The 21805-nt window shown below is 41.8% G+C and overlaps 1 protein-coding gene across 1 annotated transcript in view; it reads left to right on the top strand.

Moving 5' to 3' along the window:
* LOC128700448 (WASH complex subunit 4-like) overlaps window positions 1-21805 on the top strand; it is a 121467-nt gene that overhangs the window by 74127 nt on the left and 25535 nt on the right. Inside the window, exon 5 of the mRNA XM_070080571.1 lies at window positions 20691-20791. Coding sequence (XP_069936672.1) covers window positions 20691-20791 — 101 coding nt within the window. The remainder of the gene's footprint in view (window positions 1-20690; window positions 20792-21805) is intronic.

A 21805-nucleotide genomic window follows, 5' to 3' on the forward strand; every position in this document is an offset into this window, starting at 1 on the left:
GGGGGTTGTGGTGAGGGTGATGGGGGGAGAGGGTACATTGTGTGGGTTACTGTGGGTTTCTGTGGGGGTCGGGTTTAAGCTGAGGGGGATGTGCGAGTTACTGTGGAGGTGGGGTTTATGCAGAGGGGGATGTGTGGGTTACTGTGGGTTTCTGTGGGGGTGGGGTTTGTGCTGAGGGGGATGGGGGCAGAGGGTACAGTGAGTGGGTTTTGGGTTAGGTCGTTTGATTGCTTTGGGATTGCCATGGTTGTGTTCCTTCTGTGGTTGGCACTGGAGGGGGATGTGTTTGTTCTTCCACGTGGGCCTGATTTCTCCTGCTCTCCACCTTCCTTGCCTCCCATTCCTCCTTGCGACGTTGCACCCTCTCTTTCAGTGTCATACTTTCTTCTTGTGTTCTGTCTCGGTCAAGGTACACACTCCCGAAAGCCTGATTGTCTCTTAGGCGTGCTTTCTCCTGCAGGGTCCAGTTTCGAGCTGACTCTGCCTTGAAAATCACTTTGACTGGAAGGTTTTTTTCCCTCATAAACCACCCAATTCTCCAAAAATTTGTCAGCTGAGTCATGTCATCCTCTCCTATTGCTTTCATGATGCTTTCAATCGTTTTTTTTTTTCCTGTTTCCTTGCCTCGTAAGTTTCCCCATCTACTTATTGGAGCCCATAGACAAAAACGGCCTTCTCCCTTTCATCCTCCCACTGTGTTTCCCTGAGCATCCTCTAATTCAAATTAGTTCCTGCCATTGACGCATTGCTTTATACTGTCTCTTCCCTATCCGGTGTCTCTCTGCTTATCTGTCCCTGGACATGGCAGTTGTCTGTTATAGTTGTCTTTGTATAGCTTAGCTCCTTCATTGACTTTAGTCCCCTCATTAGTTCTTGCTGTTCTCCCTGCCTTTTCCCAGGCCCCCCTTGGGTCCGATGGAGTCATCGCATACGGTATATCTCCATGTCCACTTGATACTGGAGTTCCGCAGGGAAGTGTCCTTGGATCCCTGCTCTTCCTCATTTAAATCGATGATCTTCCAAACATATCCCAACACCTGAAACCCATTCTCTTTGCTGACGAGACAACTTATGTCATCTCTCACCTTAATCTGGTGTGTGGCCCGGTGGTCTGGTGGCTAAAGCTCCCGCTTCACACACGGAGGGCCCGGGTTCGATTCCCGGCGGGTGGAAATTCTGACACGTTTCCTTACACCTATTGTCCTGTTCACCTAGCAGCAAATAGGTACCTGGGTGTTAGTCGACTGGTGTGGGTCGCATCCTGGGGGACAAGATTAAGGACCCCAATGGAAATAAGTTAGACAGTCCTCGATGATGCACTGACTTTCTTGGGTTATCCTTGGTGGCTAACCCTCCGGGGTTAAAAATCTGAACGAAATCGTATCTTATCTTATCTTGTCACCCTCAACACCATTGTTAATGAGGAGCTGTTCAAAATATCAGCTTGGATGACAGCCAATAAACTTACACTAAACACTGACAAAACCTACTATATTATGTTTGGTAGCAGAGCAGACATAATGAGGGCGAATTCCTAGGCCTATACCTCGACAACAACCTGAATTTCAGCACCCATGTCCAACACATAACAAAAAAGGTATCCAAAACAGTTGGGATCCTCTCTAAGATACGATACTACATGCCACAAAATGCCCTTCTCACATTATACCATTCACTCATTTATCCATACCTCACCTATGCTATTTGTGCTTGAGGATCAACTGCAGCAACACACCTAAAGCCAATAATAACCCAACAAAAAGCCGCAGTAAGAATAATCACTAAATCCCATCCCTGGCAACACACCCCCCCATTCTTCATAGATCTAAACTTACTCCCTGTTCAGAACATCCACACTTACTACTGTGCAATCTACATCTACAGGACCTTAAATTCCAATATTAACCTTGACCTAAAATGCTTTCTTGATAGTTGTGACAGGACCCACAGGCATAACACCAGACACAAACATCTCTACGACATTCCCCTTGTCTAACTAAACCTTTACAAAAATTCAATGTATGTTAACCCTTGAAGATTGAGACACTTATGCAGCATATGGGAATCTTTATTCAGGAAACGTTTCACCACACAGTGGCTTCATCAGTCCAATACAAAGAGGAAGGTGTAAGGAGAGGAGGAGTATGAGGTAATCAGTCCCTCAGCCTGGAGTCGATGTGTTCAGTCCATCAATCTACAAGATTGATGGACTGAACACATCGAGTCCAGGCTGAGGGACTGATTACCTCATACTCCTCTCCTTACGCCTTCCTCTTTGTATTGGACTGATGAAGCCACTGTGTGGCGAAACGTTTCCTGAATAAAGATTCCCATATGCTGCATAAGTGTCTCAATCTTCAACTTGTCGGTTTTTCAAACCATTCATCACATGTTAACCCTTAAACTGTCCAAACAGATCTACATTCACATGCGTAGTGCTCCAAAAGTAGATCTATATTTTTTTACATATTTTCAAATATAACAAAAAAAAATGTAGATTTAAGTTTTTTACACATTTTTAAATGTAAAAAAAAAAAAGAAAGTTCACTTTTTTACATATTTTCAAATGTTGAAAAAACGTAGATCTACGTTTGGACAGTTTAAGGGTTAAAGGCCCTAAAATCTGGAACACCCTACCTGAAAACTCTAGAACTGCAGACACATTCATCACCTTCAAAACTCACAACTCTTTTACAAATGAGCTAAGCATTTCTTGAAAGTATATTTTTATCTTTGTTTGTGAATGTGTGTTTAGCACTGCTGCTGATGTCGATCTCATTGTATATAAGGCATTTTGTGGCAGAAAAGTGCAGCCTTGGCCAAAATCCAGATTAGTGATAATCAGGGGTGCAGTGGCCACATTAAGAGAACACTGTGTCAACATCCCTGCCCCAGACTATTCAGCATCTTACCAGAGGACATAAGAAACACTGCTGGAACAAGTGTAGAAGTCTTCAACAGAAAGCTGGACAAGTATCTTCATTAGGTGCCAGATCAACCAGGCTGTAATGGCTATACGGGGCAGCAGGCCACCAGCTGCAACAGCCTGGTTGACCAGGCAAGCACGAGATGAGCTTGGCCCATTGCTGGGCTCTGTAAGTAGAAAAACTCTCAGAAATCAACAGAGGTAAAGGTATATCAAAGGTAGTGAATTAATCAACTCCTTAATCCCTAAACTGTGCCATTCACCCAAATAAAAATTCATGTATGTGTGGGGAGATTTTGAAAAATAAAAAAAAAAATATTTTTTCCTATAGAATGAGAGTGCATTTTTCTGAGTGGAATAAGACTAAAATGATTTTATGATGTGTTGAAGTTGGTGAAAATAATGACGACTTCGACAACAGCAGTGTAAGTACATCAACAATATTTAAATTTTGCAATTTATTGTTGACATAATATGATTGTTTTTTGACTCTCTTTAAATGCTTTTAATGTTTAACACAATATATGTTTTAGTATGTCATACATGAGGAAATACTTAGCCCGACAGTGTTCCTCTTGCAATGTACAGTACATATACAGTATAATTGTTTTTATTCTATTTATTTTTTACTCTTTTGGTCTTCTGTTACTATAAACGAGGAATACTTATAATACTACAATTATTTCAGAGTGTAATACTCCATAAAACATGGAAATAAGTCACATTGTTTGACTTTACTTGGTTATTCTTGGTTAAATATACCTAGTACAGTGGACCCTCTGTTTTTGTTAGCCTCTAATTTTGTGATTTTCAGTTATCGCCAACTTTTTTCATCAAAATAGTCTCTGTTTTCATTAATTCCCCCTGGCTTCGTCAGTTGTACGGAACACGTCCAATTGCCCGCCCACACACCATTCTGAGTCAGTGTGGCACTGTTTCTCTGAATGAATATGTTCCCATAAGGAATAATGTAAATTACATTAATCCATTTCAAATCCCCAAAAATACACTTACGAACACACTTACGTAAATACACTTACATAATTGTTCGAGTTTTCAGGTGTTCGTATGCTGAGGTACCACTGTATATCGAACACAAAGTCATCGCTTTTGTAGTTAACCATGGTACATTGTGTGCACCCTCATGGCCTTAGATTTTTTTTTTTCAAATAAATGAATATTAGATTGAAGAAAACAAAAAGTTATGCTGAGGCCAAAAATATTGGCAGGTGGCAGATTTGAAGGTACGAAACATTGTGCATATGTGGAACACTTAGACAGCACTTGTGTACCAGTACATCAGACACATGGACAACACTTGTGTACCAGTACATCAGACACATGGACAACACTTGTGTACCAGTACATCAGACACATGGACAACACTTGTGTACCAGTACATCAGACACATGGACAACACTTGTGTACCAGTACATCAGACACATGGACAACACTTGTACCAGTACATCAGACACATGAACAGTTGTGTACCAGTACATCAGACACATGAACAATGCTTGTGTACCAGTATATCAGACACATGGACAACACTTGTACCAGAACATCAGACACATTGACAACACTTGTGCCAGTACATCAGACACATGGACAACACTTGTACCAGTACATCAGACACATGGACAACACTTGTACCAGTACATCAGACACATGAACAACACTTGTGTACCAGTACATCAGACACATGGACAACACTTGTGTACCAGTACATTGGACACATGGACAACACTTGTACCAGTACATCAGACACATGGACAACACTTGTGTACCAGTACATCAGTCACATGGACAACACTTGTGTACCAGTACATCGGACACGGACAACACTTGTACCAGTACCTCATACACATGGACAACACTTGTGTACCAGTACATCAGACACATGGACAATACTTGTGCCAGTACATCAGACACATGGACAACACTTGTGTCCCAGTACATCAGACACATGGACAACACTTGTGTCCCAATACATCAGACACATGGACAACACTTGTGTACCAGTACATCAGACACATGGACAACACTTGTGTACCAGTACATCAGACACATGGACAACACTTGTGTACCAGTACATCAGACACATGGACAACACTTGTGTACCAGTACATTGGACACATGGACAACACTTGTACCAGTACATCGGACACATGGACAACACTTGTGTACCAGTACATCAGACACATGGACAACACTTGTGTACCAGTACATCAGACACATGGACAACACTTGTATCAGTACATCAGGCACATGGACAACACTTGTGCCCCAGTACATCAGACACATGGACAACACTTGTACCAGTACATCAGACACATGGGCAACACTTGTGTACCAGTACATCAGACACATGGATAACACTTGTGTACCAGTACATCGGACACATGGACAACACTTGTGTACCAGTACATCAGACACATGGACAACACTTGTGTACCAGTACATCAGACACATGGACAATACTTGTGCCAGTACATCAGACACATGGACAACACTTGTGTACCAGTACATCAGACACATGGACAACACTTGTGTACCAGTACATCAGACACATGGACAACACTTGTGTACCAGTACATCAGACACATGGACAACACTTGTGTACCAGTACATCAGACACATGGACAACACTTGTGTACCAGTACATCAGACACATGGATAACACTTGTGTACCAGTACATTGGACACATGGACAACACTTGTGTACCAGTACATTGGACACATGGACAACCCTTGTGTACCAGTACATCGGACACATGGACAACACTTGTACCAGTACATCAGACACATGGACAACACTTGTGTACCAGTACATCAGACACATGGACAACACTTGTACCAGTACATCAGGCACATGGACAACACTTATGTCCTAGTACATTAGAAACATGGACAACACTTGTGTCCCAGTACATCAGACACATGGACAACACTTGTGTACCAGTACATCAGACACATGGACAACACTTGTGTACCAGTACATCGGACACATGGACAACACTTGTGTACCAGTACATCGGACACATGGACAACACTTGTGTACCAGTACATCAGACACATGGACAATACTTGTGCCAGTACATCAGACACATGGACAACACTTGTGTCCCAGTACATCAGACACATGGACAACACATGTGTACCAGTACATCAGACACATGGACAACACTTGTGTCCCAGTACATCAGACACATGGACAACACTTGTGTACCAGTACATCAGACACATGGACAACACTTGTGTACCAGTACATCAGACACATGGACAACACTTGTGTACCAGTATATCAGACACATGGACAACACTTGTGTACCAGTACATCAGACACATGGATAACACTTGTGTACCAGTACATCGGACACATGGACAACACTTGTGTACCAGTACATCGGACACATGGACAACCCTTGTGTACCAGTACATCAGACACATGGACAACACTTGTGTACCAGTACATCGGACACATGGACAACACTTGTGTACCAGTACATCAGGCACATGGACAACACTTGTGCCCCAGTACATCAGACACATGGACAACACTTATACCAGTACATCAGACACATGGGCAACACTTGTGTCCCAGTACATCAGACACATGGACAACACTTGTGTCCCAGTACATCAGACACATGGACAACACTTGTGTCCCAGTACATCAGACACATGGACAACACTTCTGTCCCAGTACATCAGACACATGGACAACATTTCTGTCCCAGTACATCAGACACATGGACAACACTTGTGTCCCAGTACATCAGACACATGGACAACACTTGTGTCCCAGTACATCAGACACATTGACAACACTTGTGTCCCAGTACATCAGACACATGGACAACACTTGTGTACCAGTACATCAGACACATGGACAACACTTGTACCAGTACATCAGACACATGGACAACACTTGTACCAGTACATCAGACACATGGACAACACTTGTGTCCCAGTACATCAGACACATGGACAACACTTGTACCAGTACATCAGACACATGGACAACACTTGTACCAGTACATCAGACACATGGACAACACTTGTGTCCCAGTAGGTCCGACACAGTTTAACCCTTTGACTGTTTTCGACGTATAAATACGTCTTACGAGCCAATGTTTCTGACGTATATATACTCAATAATTCTAGCGGCTTCAAATCAAGTGGGAGAAAGCTGGTAGGCCCACATGTGAGAGAATGGGTCTGTGTGGTCAGTGTGCACCACATAAAAAAAATCCTGCAGCACACATTGCGTAATGAGAAAAAAAAAACTCTGATCGTTTTTTTGGAATAAAACGCCGACTTTGAGGTGTATTTTCGTATAGTATTTATCATTGTATTCGCGTTTTCATGGTCTTAGGTGATAAAATGGAAAACATATTACAGAAATAGAGATGATTTTCATTACTTTTACGATGAAAACGACCTTGAAACTAAGCTCAAAGTAGCGAAAATGTTCGATTTTTACCAATGTTGAAGAGTAAATAAATCACACCACACGTCCAATACACGTCAACTAGGGAGTCTAATATTCTTTCACTAGTGCACTGATATTATTTATACCATTTTTACAATAATGCAGTCGTCTGCATAACAGTAAATTTTGTATTTTTTTGTATGAATAAAAAATCAAAATAGAAAGCAATAATAATATAAGAGGGGCCTAGAGATGTGACTAATGAACAGAGCATATGTTATTTTAGTGCCACGAATGTCTACCTTGTTTATTCTGGACCCTATTTTGAAATTGGCATCTTTTTTATTTTGCGTGAAATTGGCCAAATTGCCAATTTCTGACCACCATATTGGGTAGTCCAAATTAGTAAATGGGAGGTTTCTTGTACTCAGCTGATAGATAAAATGGAGTTCTAAAGAAATAGCTATGAGTTTGGTCAACTGGAACAATGGAATTGGCTGAAAATTGGGCTCAAAGTCGGCGAAATCGGCGATACGCATATGTCGCCGAGACCGCTAACTTCGCGGGACCATAATTCCACGAGTTTTCGACCAAATTTCGAACTTTTGGTGTCATTACCATCGGGAAAAGATTCTCTATCATTTCATAAGAAAAAATAATTTTTTTTTTTTTTAAAAATTGAGCGACATAGAATGACAGTTTCAGAGAGGGGCCTGAAACAGTCAAAGGGTTAAGGGTTAATGTTCCATCCGTTGGATTGTGTAGATATTGTTTGTGCTCATGTAAAATAGGCTGAAAGTCCCATAATAAAGTATGGCATTATGCACTTCATAGCTCCAGTCTGCCCTGCATCTGTTTCTCCTGTGCTAGAATGTGTAATTTATTGTTTCCTGCTGTGCTACACCTCGGGTGTCACTTATTGTTTCCTGCCAGGCTTAGTGTTACGGGTATGTCCATTATCATTTTTTTTTTATTATTATTATTATCACACTGGCCGATTCCCACCAAGGCAGGGTGGCCCGAAAAAGAAAATACTTTCACCATCATTCACTCCATCACTGTCTTGCCAGAAGGGTGCTTTACACTACACTTTTTAAACTGCATCATTAACACCCCTCCTTCAGAGTGCAGGCACTGTACTTCCCATCTCCAGGACTCAAGTCCGGCCTGCCAATTTCCCTGAACCTCTTCATAAATGTTACTTTGCTCACACTCCAACAGCATGTCAAGTATTAAAAACCATTTGTCTCCGTTCACTCCTATCAAACACGCTCATGCATGCCTGCTGGAAGTCCAAGCCCCTCGCACACAAAACTTCCTTTACCCCCTCCCTCCAACCTTTCCTAGGCCGACCCCTACCCCGCCTTCCTTCCACTACAGACTGATACACTCTTGAAGTCACTCTGTTTCTCTCCATTCTCTCTACATGTCCGAACCACCTCAACAACCCTTCCTCAGCCCTCTGGACAACAGTTTTGGTAATCCCGCACCTCCTCCTAACTTCCAAACTACGAATTCTCTGCATTATATTCACACCACACATTGCCCTCAGACATGACATCTCCACTGCCTCCAGCCTTCTCCTCACTACAACATTCATCACCCATGCTTCACACCCATATAAGAGCGTTGGTAAAACTATACTCTCATACATTCCCCTCTTTGCCTCCAAGGATAAAGTTCTTTGTCTCCACACACTCCTAAGTGCACCACTCACCCTTTTCCCCTCATCAATTCTATGATTCGCCTCATCTTTCATAGACCCATCCACTGACACATCCACTCCCAAATATCTGAATACATTAACCTCCTCCATACTCTCCAATCTGATATCCAATCTTTCATCACCTAATCTTTTTGTTATCCTTATAACCTTACTCTTTCCTGTATTCACTTTTAATTTTCTTCTTTTGCACACCCTACCAAATTCATTCACCAATCTCTGCAACTTCTCTTCAGACTCTCCCAAGAGCACAGTGTCATCAGCAAAGAGCAACTGTGACAACTCCCACTTTATGTGTGATTCTTTATCTTTTAACTCCATGCCTCTTGCCAAGACCCTCGCATTTACTTCTCTTACAACCCCATCTATAAATATATTAAACAACCACGGTGACATCACACATCCTTGTCTAAGGCCTACTTTGACTGGGAAATAATTTCCCTCTTCCCTACATACTCTAACTTGAGCCTCACTATCCTCGTAAAAACTCTTCACTGCTTTCAGTAACCTACCTCCTACACCATACACCTGCAACATCTGCCACATTGCCCCCCTATCCACCCTGTCATATGCCTTTTCCAAATCCACGAATGCCACAAAGACCTCTTTAGCCTTATCTAAATACTGTTCACTTATATGTTTCACTGTAAACACCTCTTCCACACACCCCCTACCTTTCCTAAAGCCTCCTTGTTCATCTGCTATCCTATTCTCCGTCTTACTCTTAATTCTTTCAATAATAACTCTACCATACACTTTACCAGGTATACTCAACAGACTTATCCCCCTATAATTTTTGCACTCTCTTTTGTCCCCTTTGCCTTTATACAAAGGAATTATGCATGCTCTCTCCCTAGGTACCTTACCCTCTTCCATACATTTATTAAATACAGTGGACCCCCGGTTAACGATATTTTTTCACTCCAGAAGTATGTTCAGGTGCCAGTACTGACCGAATTTATTCCCATAAGGAATATTGTGAAGTAGATTAGTCCATTTCAGACCCCCAAACATACACATACAAACGCACTTACATAAATACACTTACATAATTCGTCGCATTCGGAGGTGATCGTTATGCGGGGGTCCACTGTAATTGCACGAACCACTCCAAAACTATATCCCCACCTGCTTTTAACATTTCTATCTTTATCCCATCAATCCCGGCTGCCTTACCCCCTTTCATTTTACCTACTTCCTCATGAACTTCCCCCACACTCACAACTGGCTCTTCCTCACTCCTACAAGATGTTATTCCTCCTTGCTCTATACACAAAATCACAGCTTCCCTATCTTCATCAACATTTAACAATTCCTCGAAATATTCCCTCCATCTTCCCAATACCTCTGACTTTCCATTTAATAACTCTCCTCTCCTATTTTTAACTGACAAATCCATTTGTTCTCTAGGCTTCCTTAACTTGTTAATCTCACTCCAAAACTTTTTCTTATTTTCAAGAAAATTTGTTGATAACATCTCACCCATTCTCTCATTTGCTCTCTTTTTACATTGCTTCACCACTCTATTAACATCTCTCTTTTTCTCCATATACTCTTCCCTCCTTGCATCACTTCTAATTTGTAAAAACTTCTCATATGCTAACTTTTTCTCCCTTACTACTCTCTTTACATCATCATTCCACCAGTCGCTCCTCTTCCCTCCCGTACCCACTTTCCTGTAACCACAAACTTCTGCTGAACACTCTAACACTACATTTTTAAACCTACCCCATACCTCTTCGACCCCATTGCCTATGCTCTCATTAGCCCATCTATCCACCAATAGCTGTTTATATCTTACCCTAACTGCCGCCTCTTTTAGTTTATAAACCTTCCATACCCGACATATTTTATACTAGGATGTGCTCCTTTTTATTATATATACACCTACCATCCGACTTACAACCGAGTTCAGTTCCGAGAAACCGGTCGTAAGTCGAAATGGACGTAAGTCAAACTTTACTACTGAATATCAACATAACATTTTTGTAATGACTTTATTTTATTGTTATATTTTGGTATTTCATGTTTTACTTTACTTTTTATGCTGTTAGTACTGTATTTAATACTGTAAGATTTAGGATAAACACTGTGTACAACACAAACACTTGTTTATTTCCCAGAAATTTGACATAAAAAACACGGTCGTAAGTCGAGTTGTCCTATGTCGAGCAGGTAGGTGTATATGTTAATGCTAATATTGTTATTATATTGTTAGGCGTTCATAATAGTGTTATTTTCATGTAGTCAGAAACCACTAGTTTGAGTGCCGGTTAGCAGTTCAGGTATTGATGTCTCCCTAAGTCATGTGATCCAACCTGACGTCAGCTTAACACTCACTGGTACAGTCAGTAGGTTCACCACACTTGCTCTGAGTAGGTTCTCCACACTCACTCTGACTAACACTCACTTCCAGGCTGGGCTTGCATAGCAAAGGGAGCATACCTCACTCAGTTACTCATTGACCTCTCGTAAGAGACATGTCAAGTTCTCTCTGGCGGTCGTTTTCCTTTCATACTTGGCTTCCTTTCTTAAGTTTGTCACTTCCGAGTTATCTATACAGTGGACCCCCGCATAACGATTACCTCCGAATGCGACCAATTATGTAAGTGTATTTATGTAAGTGCGTTTGTACGTGTATGTTTGGGGGTCTGAAATGGACTAATCTACTTCACAATATTTCTTATGGGAACAAATTCGGTCAGTACTGGCACCTGAACATACTTCTGGAGTGAAAAAATATCGTTAACCGGGGGTCCACTGTACTCTGAATTGATAGTTCAGCTAAGTCTTAGTAACCATTGTAAGTTACTTTGTGGATAAGCCTTAATAGCCATTATAGGTGGATATAATTGAAGTTTGTAGATGAATGGTTCAGAGAACCGACATGTTGATAAATTAGACACATGTGCAACTCTTGGGTATCTTTATTGAGGAAACGTTTTGCCACACAGTGGCTTCATCAGTCCATACAAAGGAGAATCTTGAAGAACAGTAGGAGAAGGAGGTAATCAGTCCCTCAACCTTGAGCCAATGTGGTCAGTCCATCAATCTTGAATAGAATACGGCATACGTGCATGTTACGTTAGTTTGTCCATTGCAGACACTGCAAGGCTCCAGGCGGACATCAACCAAATCTTTCAGTGGGCTGCAGAAAACAATATGAAGTTCAGCGATGAGAAATTTCAATTACTCAGATATGGTAAACACGAGGAAATTAAATCTTCATCAGAGTACAAAACAAATTCTGGCCACAAAATAGAGCGAAACACCAACGTCAAAGACCTGGGAGTGATCATGTCGGAGGATCTCACCTTCAAGGACCATAACATTGTATCAATCGCATCTGCTAGAAAAATGACAGGATGGATAATGAGAACCTTCAAAACGAGGGATGCCAAGCCCATGATGACACTCTTCAGGTCACTTGTTCTATCTAGGCTGGAATATTGCTGCACACTAACAGCACCTTTCAAGGCAGGTGAAATTGCTGACCTAGAAAATGTACAGAGAACCTTCACGGCGCACATAACGGAGATAAAACACCTCAATTACTGGGAGCGCTTGAGGTTCCTAAAACTGTATTCCCTGGAACGCAGGCGGGAGAGATACATGATTATATACACCTGGAAAATCCTAGAGGGACTAGTACCGAACTTGCACACGAAAATCACTCACTACGAAAGCAAAAGACTTGGCAGATGATGCAACATCCCCCCAATGAAAAGCAGGGGTGTCACTAGCACGTTAAGAGACCATACAATAAGTGTCAGGGGCCCGAGACTGTTCAACTGGCTCCCAGCATACATAAGGGGGATTACCAACAGACCCCTGGCAGTCTTCAAGCTGGCACTGGACAAGCACCTAAAGTCGGTTCCTGATCAGCCGGGCTGTGGCTCGTATGTTGGTTTGCATGCAGCCAGCAGTAACAGCCTGGTTGATCAGGCTCTGATCCACCAGGAGGCCTGGTCACAGACCGGGCCGCGGGGGCGTTGACCCCAGGAACTCTCTCCAGGTAATTACTTTGATAGTAAGGTTCTCACTACATGTTCTAGTGTGGGGTAGCTTTTACTTAATGGCCTTATTTGTCTAGGGGTAATACTTACATCATGGCTGATCATCTTGAGTGTCTGATATCCTCTCACCAGCCCTCTTCACAGGTTATGTAAACTACTACTATAAAAATATAACTGTATTCTCAATAGATATGTACAGAATATACAATTACAGCCTCACATTTTCAAAACAAAGATCTACACACTCCATAGCTGTTCTCCCACATGGTGTATCTCAACAACTTTTGTCCTTCTCTCTTCTTGACATAACTCTGGGCTAACCAGTGTTTTGACACACTTTAGTCACCCTGGGTATGGTGGCCACAACTTAAATTATAAAAACTCACCCCTGGAGCACACATAATGCCCCAAAAGATAGAAAGAAGGACCCAGAGATCTTGCCACCTCCATGTCCACAAGAGAAGAGAGAGAGAGAGAGAAAGGGGAGAGGGAGGAGCCTAGCTAAACTCCTCCCACCAAAACAAAAGACTGTTACCACAATTCTACTATACCTTATTTTACTGTTACAAAAAGAAATACAACTTTATAAACTACTTGTTTAAATTGTGTGTTTGTGTGTCTATAGTATAACCTATTATATTGAGAAAAAAGGCTTGACCCAGCTGCCTCTCAGTCCTAAGGGTGATCAGTCCTTATGACATTTAGAGCTAAGTCCCCATCAATTCAATATAATTAGGTATTCCAGAGTAACTGCTACTTATAAATACATGTTGGGTCCTATAGCCCCATAACAGTGCACGTATGCCGTATTCTATTCAAGATTGATGGACTGACCACATCGACTCAAGGTTGAGGGACTGATTACCTCATTCTCCTCCTGTTCTTCAAGATTCTCCTTTGTATGGACTGATGAAGTCACTGTGTGGTGAAACGTTTCCTCAATAAAGATACCCAAGAGTTGCACATGTGTCTAATTTATCGTAATTGAAGTTAGTATAAAGTTCGACCTTATGAGGTTGATTTATTCATATCAATATGCTGGTATGTACTAAGAGAAGTGTGAGATAAACTCCTTATTTTATGTCAATTCTAACATTAAGTAATCATATATTAAGCTAAAACTCTACTAGTAAAGATTCTAAGTTTTAGTTACTTGTTTTGTAATCCTATGTTATTAGTAAAAGTTATTGGAGAAGATTAAGAAGACGAGTTTTGTAACACTAAGCCTCAGGTGTCACGTATTGTTTCCGGCTGTGCTAAGCCTCGGGTGTCACTTATTGTTTCCTTCTGTGCTAAGCCTCGGGTGTCACTTATTGTTTCCTGCAGTGCTAAGCCTTGGGTGTCACTCATTGTTTCCTGCCATGCTAAGCCTCGGGTGTCACATATTGTTTCCAGCCATACTAAGCGACAGGGGTCACTTATTGTTTCCTGTCATGCTAACCCTTGGGTGTCACGTATTGTTCCCGGCTGTGCTAAGCTACAGGTATTACTTATTGCTTCCTGCCATGCTAAGCCTCGGGTGTCACATATTGTTTCCGGCCGTGCTAAGCCTCAGGTGTCACTTTCTATTTCCTGCCATGCTAAGCCACAGGTGTCACTTATTGTTTCCTGCTGTGCTAAGCCTCAGGTGGACAAAATAATCAGGACCAGTTTCAGGGCTTCTTCTTCCACAGTGAGACCCAAACTAGGCCACACTTAGTTGACTTCTTCCACAATGAGACCCAAGCTATGCCACACTTGGTTTACTTCTTCCACAGTGAGACCCAGGTTAGGCCACACTTGGTTGACTTCTTCCACAGTGAGACCCAAGCTAGGCCACACTTGGTTTACTTCTTCCACAGTGAGACCCAAGCTAGGCCACACTTAGTTGACTTCTTCCACAGTGAGACCCAAGCTAGGCCACACTTGGTTGACTTCTTCTACAATGAGACCCAAGCTAGGCCACACTTGGTTGACTTCTTCCACAATGAGACCCAAGCTAGGCCACACTTGGTTAACTTCTTCCACAATGAGACCCAAGCTAGACCACATTTGGTTGACTTCTTCCACAGTGAGACCCAAGTTAGGCCACACTTGGTTGACTTCTTCCACAGTGAGACCCAAGCTAGGCCACACTTGGTTGACTTCTTCCACAGTGAGACCCAATCTAGGCCACACTTGGTTGACTTCTTCCACAGTGAGACCCAAGTTAGGCCACACTTGGTTGACTTCTTCCACAGTGAGACCCAAGCTAGGCCACACTTGGTTGACTTCTTCCACAGTGAGACCCAAGCTAGGCCACACTTGGTTGACTTCTTCCACAATGAGACCCAAGCTAGACCACACTTGGTTGACTTCTTCCACAGTGAGACCCAAGTTAGGCCACACTTGGTTGACTTCTTCCACAGTGAGACCCAAGCTAGGCCACACTTGGTTGACTTCTTCCACAGTGAGACCCAAGCTAGGCCACACTTGGTTGACTTCTTCCACAGTGAGACCCAATCTAGGCCACACTTGGTTGACTTCTTCCACAGTGAGACCCAAGCTAGGCCACACTTGGTTGACTTCTTCCACAGTGAGACCCAAGTTAGGCCACACTTGGTTGACTTCTTCCACAGTGAGACCCAAGCTAGGCCACACTTGGTTGACTTCTTCCACAGTGAGACCCAAGTTAGGCCACACTTGGTTGACTTCTTCCACAGTGAGACCCAAGCTAGGCCACACTTGGTTGACTTCTTCCACAGTGAGACCCAAGTTAGGCCACACTTGGTTGACTTCTTCCACAGTGAGACCCAAGTTAGGCCACACTTGGTTGACTTCTTCCACAGTGAGACCCAAGCTAGGCCACACTTGGTTGACTTCTTCCACAGTGAGACCCAAGTTAGGCCACACTTGGTTGACTTCTTCCACAGTGAGACCCAAGTTAGGCCACACTTGGTTGACTTCTTCCACAGTGAGACCCAAGTTAGGCCACACTTGGTTGACTTCTTCCACAGTGAGACCCAAGCTAGGCCACACTTGGTTGACTGTTTCATCAACATCTATTGAATCTAAAATATAAATGTGAAAACTTTGTTGGTTTCATTACATAAATGATTGGAATAATACTTTATTGATATTTTAATTCTCATGTACAGTGGTACCTCGGCATACTAACACCTCAAAACTCGAACAATTATGTAAATGTATTTATATAAGTGCTTTTGTAAGTGTATTTTTTGGGGTCTGAAACAGATTAATTTACATTATTCCTTATGGGAACAAATTCCTTCGGTATCGGCACTCGAACAGCCTTCTGGAACAAATTAAGTTTGTATCCCAAGGTACCTCTGTATTTCTTTTTTAACATAGATTTGTAGATTCTTGAAGCCTATTAATTTTTATTACTTGCAAGACTTTCTTTCAACACACCGGCCGTATCCCACCGAGGCGGGGTGGCCCAAAAGGAAAAACAGAAGTTTCTCCTTTTACATTTAGTAATATATAGGTAGTAGGTTGGTAGACAGCAACCACCCAGGGAAGTACTACCGTCCTGCCAGATGACTGTGAAACAAAAACCTGTAACTGTTTTGCATGATGGTAGGATTGCTGGTTTCTTTTTCTGTCTCATAAACACGCTAAGATAACAGGGATATCTTGCTACTCCTACTTACACTTTGGTCACACTTCACAGACATGCACATGCATATATATATATACATACATCTAGGTTTTTCTCCTTTTTCTAAATAGCTCTTGTTCTTTTTTATTTCTTCTATTGTCCATGGGGAAGTAGAAAAGAATCTTTCCTCCGTAAGCCATGCGTGTCGTATGAGGCGACTAAAATGCCGGGAGCAATGGGCTAGTAACCCCTTCTCCTGTATACAATTACTAAAAAAGAGAAGAAGAAAAACTTTATAAAACTGGGTTGCTTAAATGTGCGTGGATGTAGTGCGGATGACAAGAAACAGATGATTGCTGATGTTATGAATGAAAAGAAGTTGGATGTCCTGGCCCTAAGCGAAACAAAGCTGAAGGGGGTAGGAGAGTTTCAGTGGGGGGAAATAAATGGGATTAAATCTGGAGTATCTGAGAGAGTTAGAGCAAAGGAAGGGGTAGCAGTAATGTTAAATGATCAGTTATGGAAGGAGAAAAGAGAATATGAATGTGTAAATTCAAGAATTATGTGGATTAAAGTAAAGGTTGGATGCGAGAAGTGGGTCATAATAAGCGTGTATGCACCTGGAGAAGAGAGGAATGCAGAGGAGAGAGAGAGATTTTGGGAGATGTTAAGTGAATGTATAGGAGCCTTTGAACCAAGTGAGAGAGTAATTGTGGTAGGGGACTTGAATGCTAAAGTAGGAGAAACTTTTAGAGAGGGTGTGGTAGGTAAGTTTGGGGTGCCAGGTGTAAATGATAATGGGAGCCCTTTGATTGAACTTTGTATAGAAAGGGGTTTAGTTATAGGTAATACATATTTTAAGAAAAAGAGGATAAATAAGTATACACGATATGATGTAGGGCGAAATGACAGTAGTTTGTTGGATTATGTATTGGTAGATAAAAGACTGTTGAGTAGACTTCAGGATGTACATGTTTATAGAGGGGCCACAGATATATCAGATCACTTTCTAGTTGTAGCTACACTGAGAGTAAAAGGTAGATGGGATACAAGGAGAATAGAAGCATCAGGGAAGAGAGAGGTGAAGGTTTATAAACTAAAAGAGGAGGCAGTTAGGGTAAGATATAAACAGCTATTGGAGGATAGATGGGCTAATGAGAGCATAGGCAATGGGGTCGAAGAGGTATGGGGTAGGTTTAAAAATGTAGTGTTAGAGTGTTCAGCAGAAGTTTGTGGTTACAGGAAAGTGGGTGCAGGAGGGAAGAGGAGCGATTGGTGGAATGATGATGTAAAGAGAGTAGTAAGGGAGAAAAAGTTAGCATATGAGAAGTTTTTACAAAGTAGAAGTGATGCAAGGAGGGAAGAGTATATGGAGAAAAAGAGAGAAGTTAAGAGAGTGGTGAAGCAATTTTATTATTTATTATAAATGTAAAAAGAGAGCAAATGAGAGAGTGGGTGAGATGTTATCAACAAATTTTGTTGAAAATAAGAAAAAGTTTTGGAGTGAGATTAACAAGTTAAGAAAGCCTAGAGAACAAATGGATTTATCAGTTAAAAATAGGAGAGGAGAGTTATTAAATGGAGAGTTAGAGGTATTGGGAAGATGGAAGGAATATTTTGAGGAATTGTTAAATGTTGATGAAGATAGGGAAGCTGTGATTTCGTGTATAGGGCAAGGAGGAATAACATCTTGTAGGAGTGAGGAAGAGCCAGTTGTGAGTGTGGGGGAAGTTCGTGAGGCAGTAGGTAAAATGAAAGGGGGTAAGGCAGCCGGGATTGATGGGATAAAGATAGAAATGTTAAAAGCAGGTGGGGATATAGTTTTGGAGTGGTTGGTGCAATTATTTAATAAATGTATGGAAGAGGGTAAGGTACCTAGGGATTGGCAGAGAGCATGCATAGTTCCTTTGTATAAAGGCAAAGGGGATAAAAGAGAGTGCAAAAATTATAGGGGGATAAGTCTGTTGAGTGTACCTGGTAAAGTGTATGGTAGAGTTATAAATGAAAGAATTAAGAGTAAGACGGAGAATAGGATAGCAGATGAACAAGGAGGCTTTAGGAAAGGTAGGGGGTGTGTGGACCAGGTGTTTACAGTGAAACATATAAGTGAACAGTATTTAGATAAGGCTAAAGAGGTCTTTGTGGCATTTATGGATTTGGAAAAGGCGTATGACAGGGTGGATAGGGGGGCAATGTGGCAGATGTTGCAAGTGTATGGTGTAGGAGGTAGGTTACTGAAAGCAGTGAAGAGTTTTTACGAGGATAGTGAGGCTCAAGTTAGAGTATGTAGGAAAGAGGGAAATTTTTTCCCAGTAAAAGTAGGCCTTAGACAAGGATGTGTGATGTCACCGTGGTTGTTTAATATATTTATAGATGGGGTTGTAAGAGAAGTAAATGCGAGGGTCTTGGCAAGAGGCGTGGAGTTAAAAGATAAAGAATCACACACAAAGTGGGAGTTGTCACAGCTGCTCTTTGCTGATGACACTGTGCTCTTGGGAGATTCTGAAGAGAAGTTGCAGAGATTGGTGGATGAATTTGGTAGGGTGTGCAAAAGAAGAAAATTAAAGGTGAATACAGGAAAGAGTAAGGTTATGAGGATAACAAAAAGATTAGGTGATGAAAGATTGAATATCAGATTGGAGGGAGAGAGTATGGAGGAGGTGAACGTATTCAGATATTTGGGAGTGGACGTGTCAGCGGATGGGTCTATGAAGGATGAGGTGAATCATAGAATTGATGAGGGAAAAAGAGTGAGTGGTGCACTTAGGAGTCTGTGGAGACAAAGAACTTTGTCCTTGGAGGCAAAGAGGGGAATGTATGAGAGTATAGTTTTACCAACGCTCTTATATGGGTGTGAAGCGTGGGTGATGAATGTTGCAGCGAGGAGAAGGCTGGAGGCAGTGGAGATGTCATGTCTGAGGGCAATGTGTGGTGTGAATATAATGCAGAGAATTCGTAGTTTGGAAGTTAGGAGGAGGTGCGGGATTACCAAAACTGTTGTCCAGAGGGCTGAGGAAGGGTTGTTGAGGTGGTTCGGACATGTAGAGAGAATGGAGCGAAACAGAATGACTTCAAGAGTGTATCAGTCTGTAGTGGAAGGAAGGCGGGGTAGGGGTCGGCCTAGGAAGGGTTGGAGGGAGGGGGTAAAGGAGGTTTTGTGTGCGAGGGGCTTGGACTTCCAGCAGGCATGCGTGAGCGTGTTTGATAGGAGTGAATGGAGACAAATGGTTTTTAATACTTGACGTGCTGTTGGAGTGTGAGCAAAGTAACATTTATGAAGGGATTCAGGGAAACCGGCAGGCCGGACTTGAGTCCTGGAGATGGGAAGTACAGTGCCTGCACTCTGAAGGAGGGGTGTTAAAGTTGCAGTTTGGAAACTGTAGTGTAAAGCACCCTTCTGGCAAGACAGTGATGGAGTGAATGATGGTGAAAGTTTTTCTTTTTTGGGCCACCCTGCCTTGGTGGGAATCGGCCGGTGTGATAAAAAAAAAAAAAAAAAATAATATATACAGGAGAAGGGGTTACTAGCCCCTTGCTCCCGGCATTTTAGTCGCCTCTTACAACATGCATGGCTTATGGAGGAAGAATTCATTTCCACTTCCCCATGGAGGTAAGAGAAAATAAGCAAGAACAAGAACTAGTAAGAAAATAGAAGAAAACCAAGAGGGGTGTGTATATGTATGCTTGTATGTACATGTATGTGTAGTGTGACTTAAGTGTAAGTAGAAGTAGCAAGATGTACCTGAAACCTTGCATGTTTATGAGACAGAAAAATGGACACCAGCAATCCTACCATCATGTAAAACAATTACAGGCTTTCGTTTCACACTCGCTTGACAGGACGGTAGTACCTCCCTGGGTGGTTGCTGTCTACCAACCTACTACCTAAACTTACAAGACTATCTATATTTATTATGTACACTTGTTAACATGATTGACTTACATGAATATCCATATAAACTTGTTAACAGGACTGACTTACATGTATATCCATATGAATTTGTTAACAGGACTGGCTTATATGCTGAAGGTACTTAACCAGAATTCTTCCTTTGACTCCTTACACTGGTGGTCTGGGGTGAGACGACGCTTCATCAAAGAACGTGAGAAAGTAAGTTATGCAAATCATCTTGTTCTGCTACTTGATGTTGCCATGACATTGGCACTCTGTTGTTATTATTATTATTATTATTATTATTATTATTATTATTATTATTATTATTAGAGAGCACTACACTACACTGTATTAAACAACACTATACTGTATTGCTCACACTCCAATGGTTCATCAGTTCCCCAGAATCATTTGCCTCTACTCCTATCTAAAATGCTCACACATACCTACTGGTTGTCCAAGCCCCTCACCACAAAACTTCCATTACCCCCTCCCTAGATCCTTTCCAAGGACAACCCCTACCTCGCTTTCCCTCCACTACAGATTTATACAACCTCCAAGTCATCCTATTTTGCTCTATCCACTCTAAGTGACCAAACCACCTCAACAACCCCTACTCATCCCTCTGGATAATACTTTTATAATTCCCCACCTCCATCTAATCTCCAGGCTATGAATTCTCTGAAAATTATTACTAATATATTCAAACGGAAATGCTAAAGCTATAAGGGTCATTACAGCACCTTGGGAATGGGGGGGATTATCTCGTTCATAAACACTATGAACAGCTGCTTGCTACTACCATTTGTGACTAAGCCAACAAGAATCTCTGAGACAAAGTGCCTCATTACTTGACTGTATTTAGACCAATATTGTGTCTCCACTAAAAGTAGGGATATTCACAGATAACATCACAAACCACTACCCCACCTTCCTCATAGCCAACTTAAGTAAATTGCCTCAAGAATCTAATTAGATTTCATTTTGACTTCATGACGAGTCATCAGTAAATAACTTTATTTCAACATTAACCCTTTCAGGGTCCAACGCCAAAATCTGAAGGGGTGCCCCAGTGTCCAAGAAATAAAAAAAAAAAAAATTATTTTTTCTTACAGAATTAAAGATAATATTTTTGTGAAGGTAATCAAACAAAAAAAAAATTCTCATCAGTACTTACCGAGATACAGCGGTGGGAAGTTGACCCAAAGTGACCGGGTGGCGGCAACATCA

The sequence above is a fragment of the Cherax quadricarinatus genome, unplaced genomic scaffold (genome assembly GCF_038502225.1).
Source record: "Cherax quadricarinatus isolate ZL_2023a unplaced genomic scaffold, ASM3850222v1 Contig612, whole genome shotgun sequence".
Lineage (NCBI taxonomy): Eukaryota > Metazoa > Arthropoda > Malacostraca > Decapoda > Parastacidae > Cherax > Cherax quadricarinatus.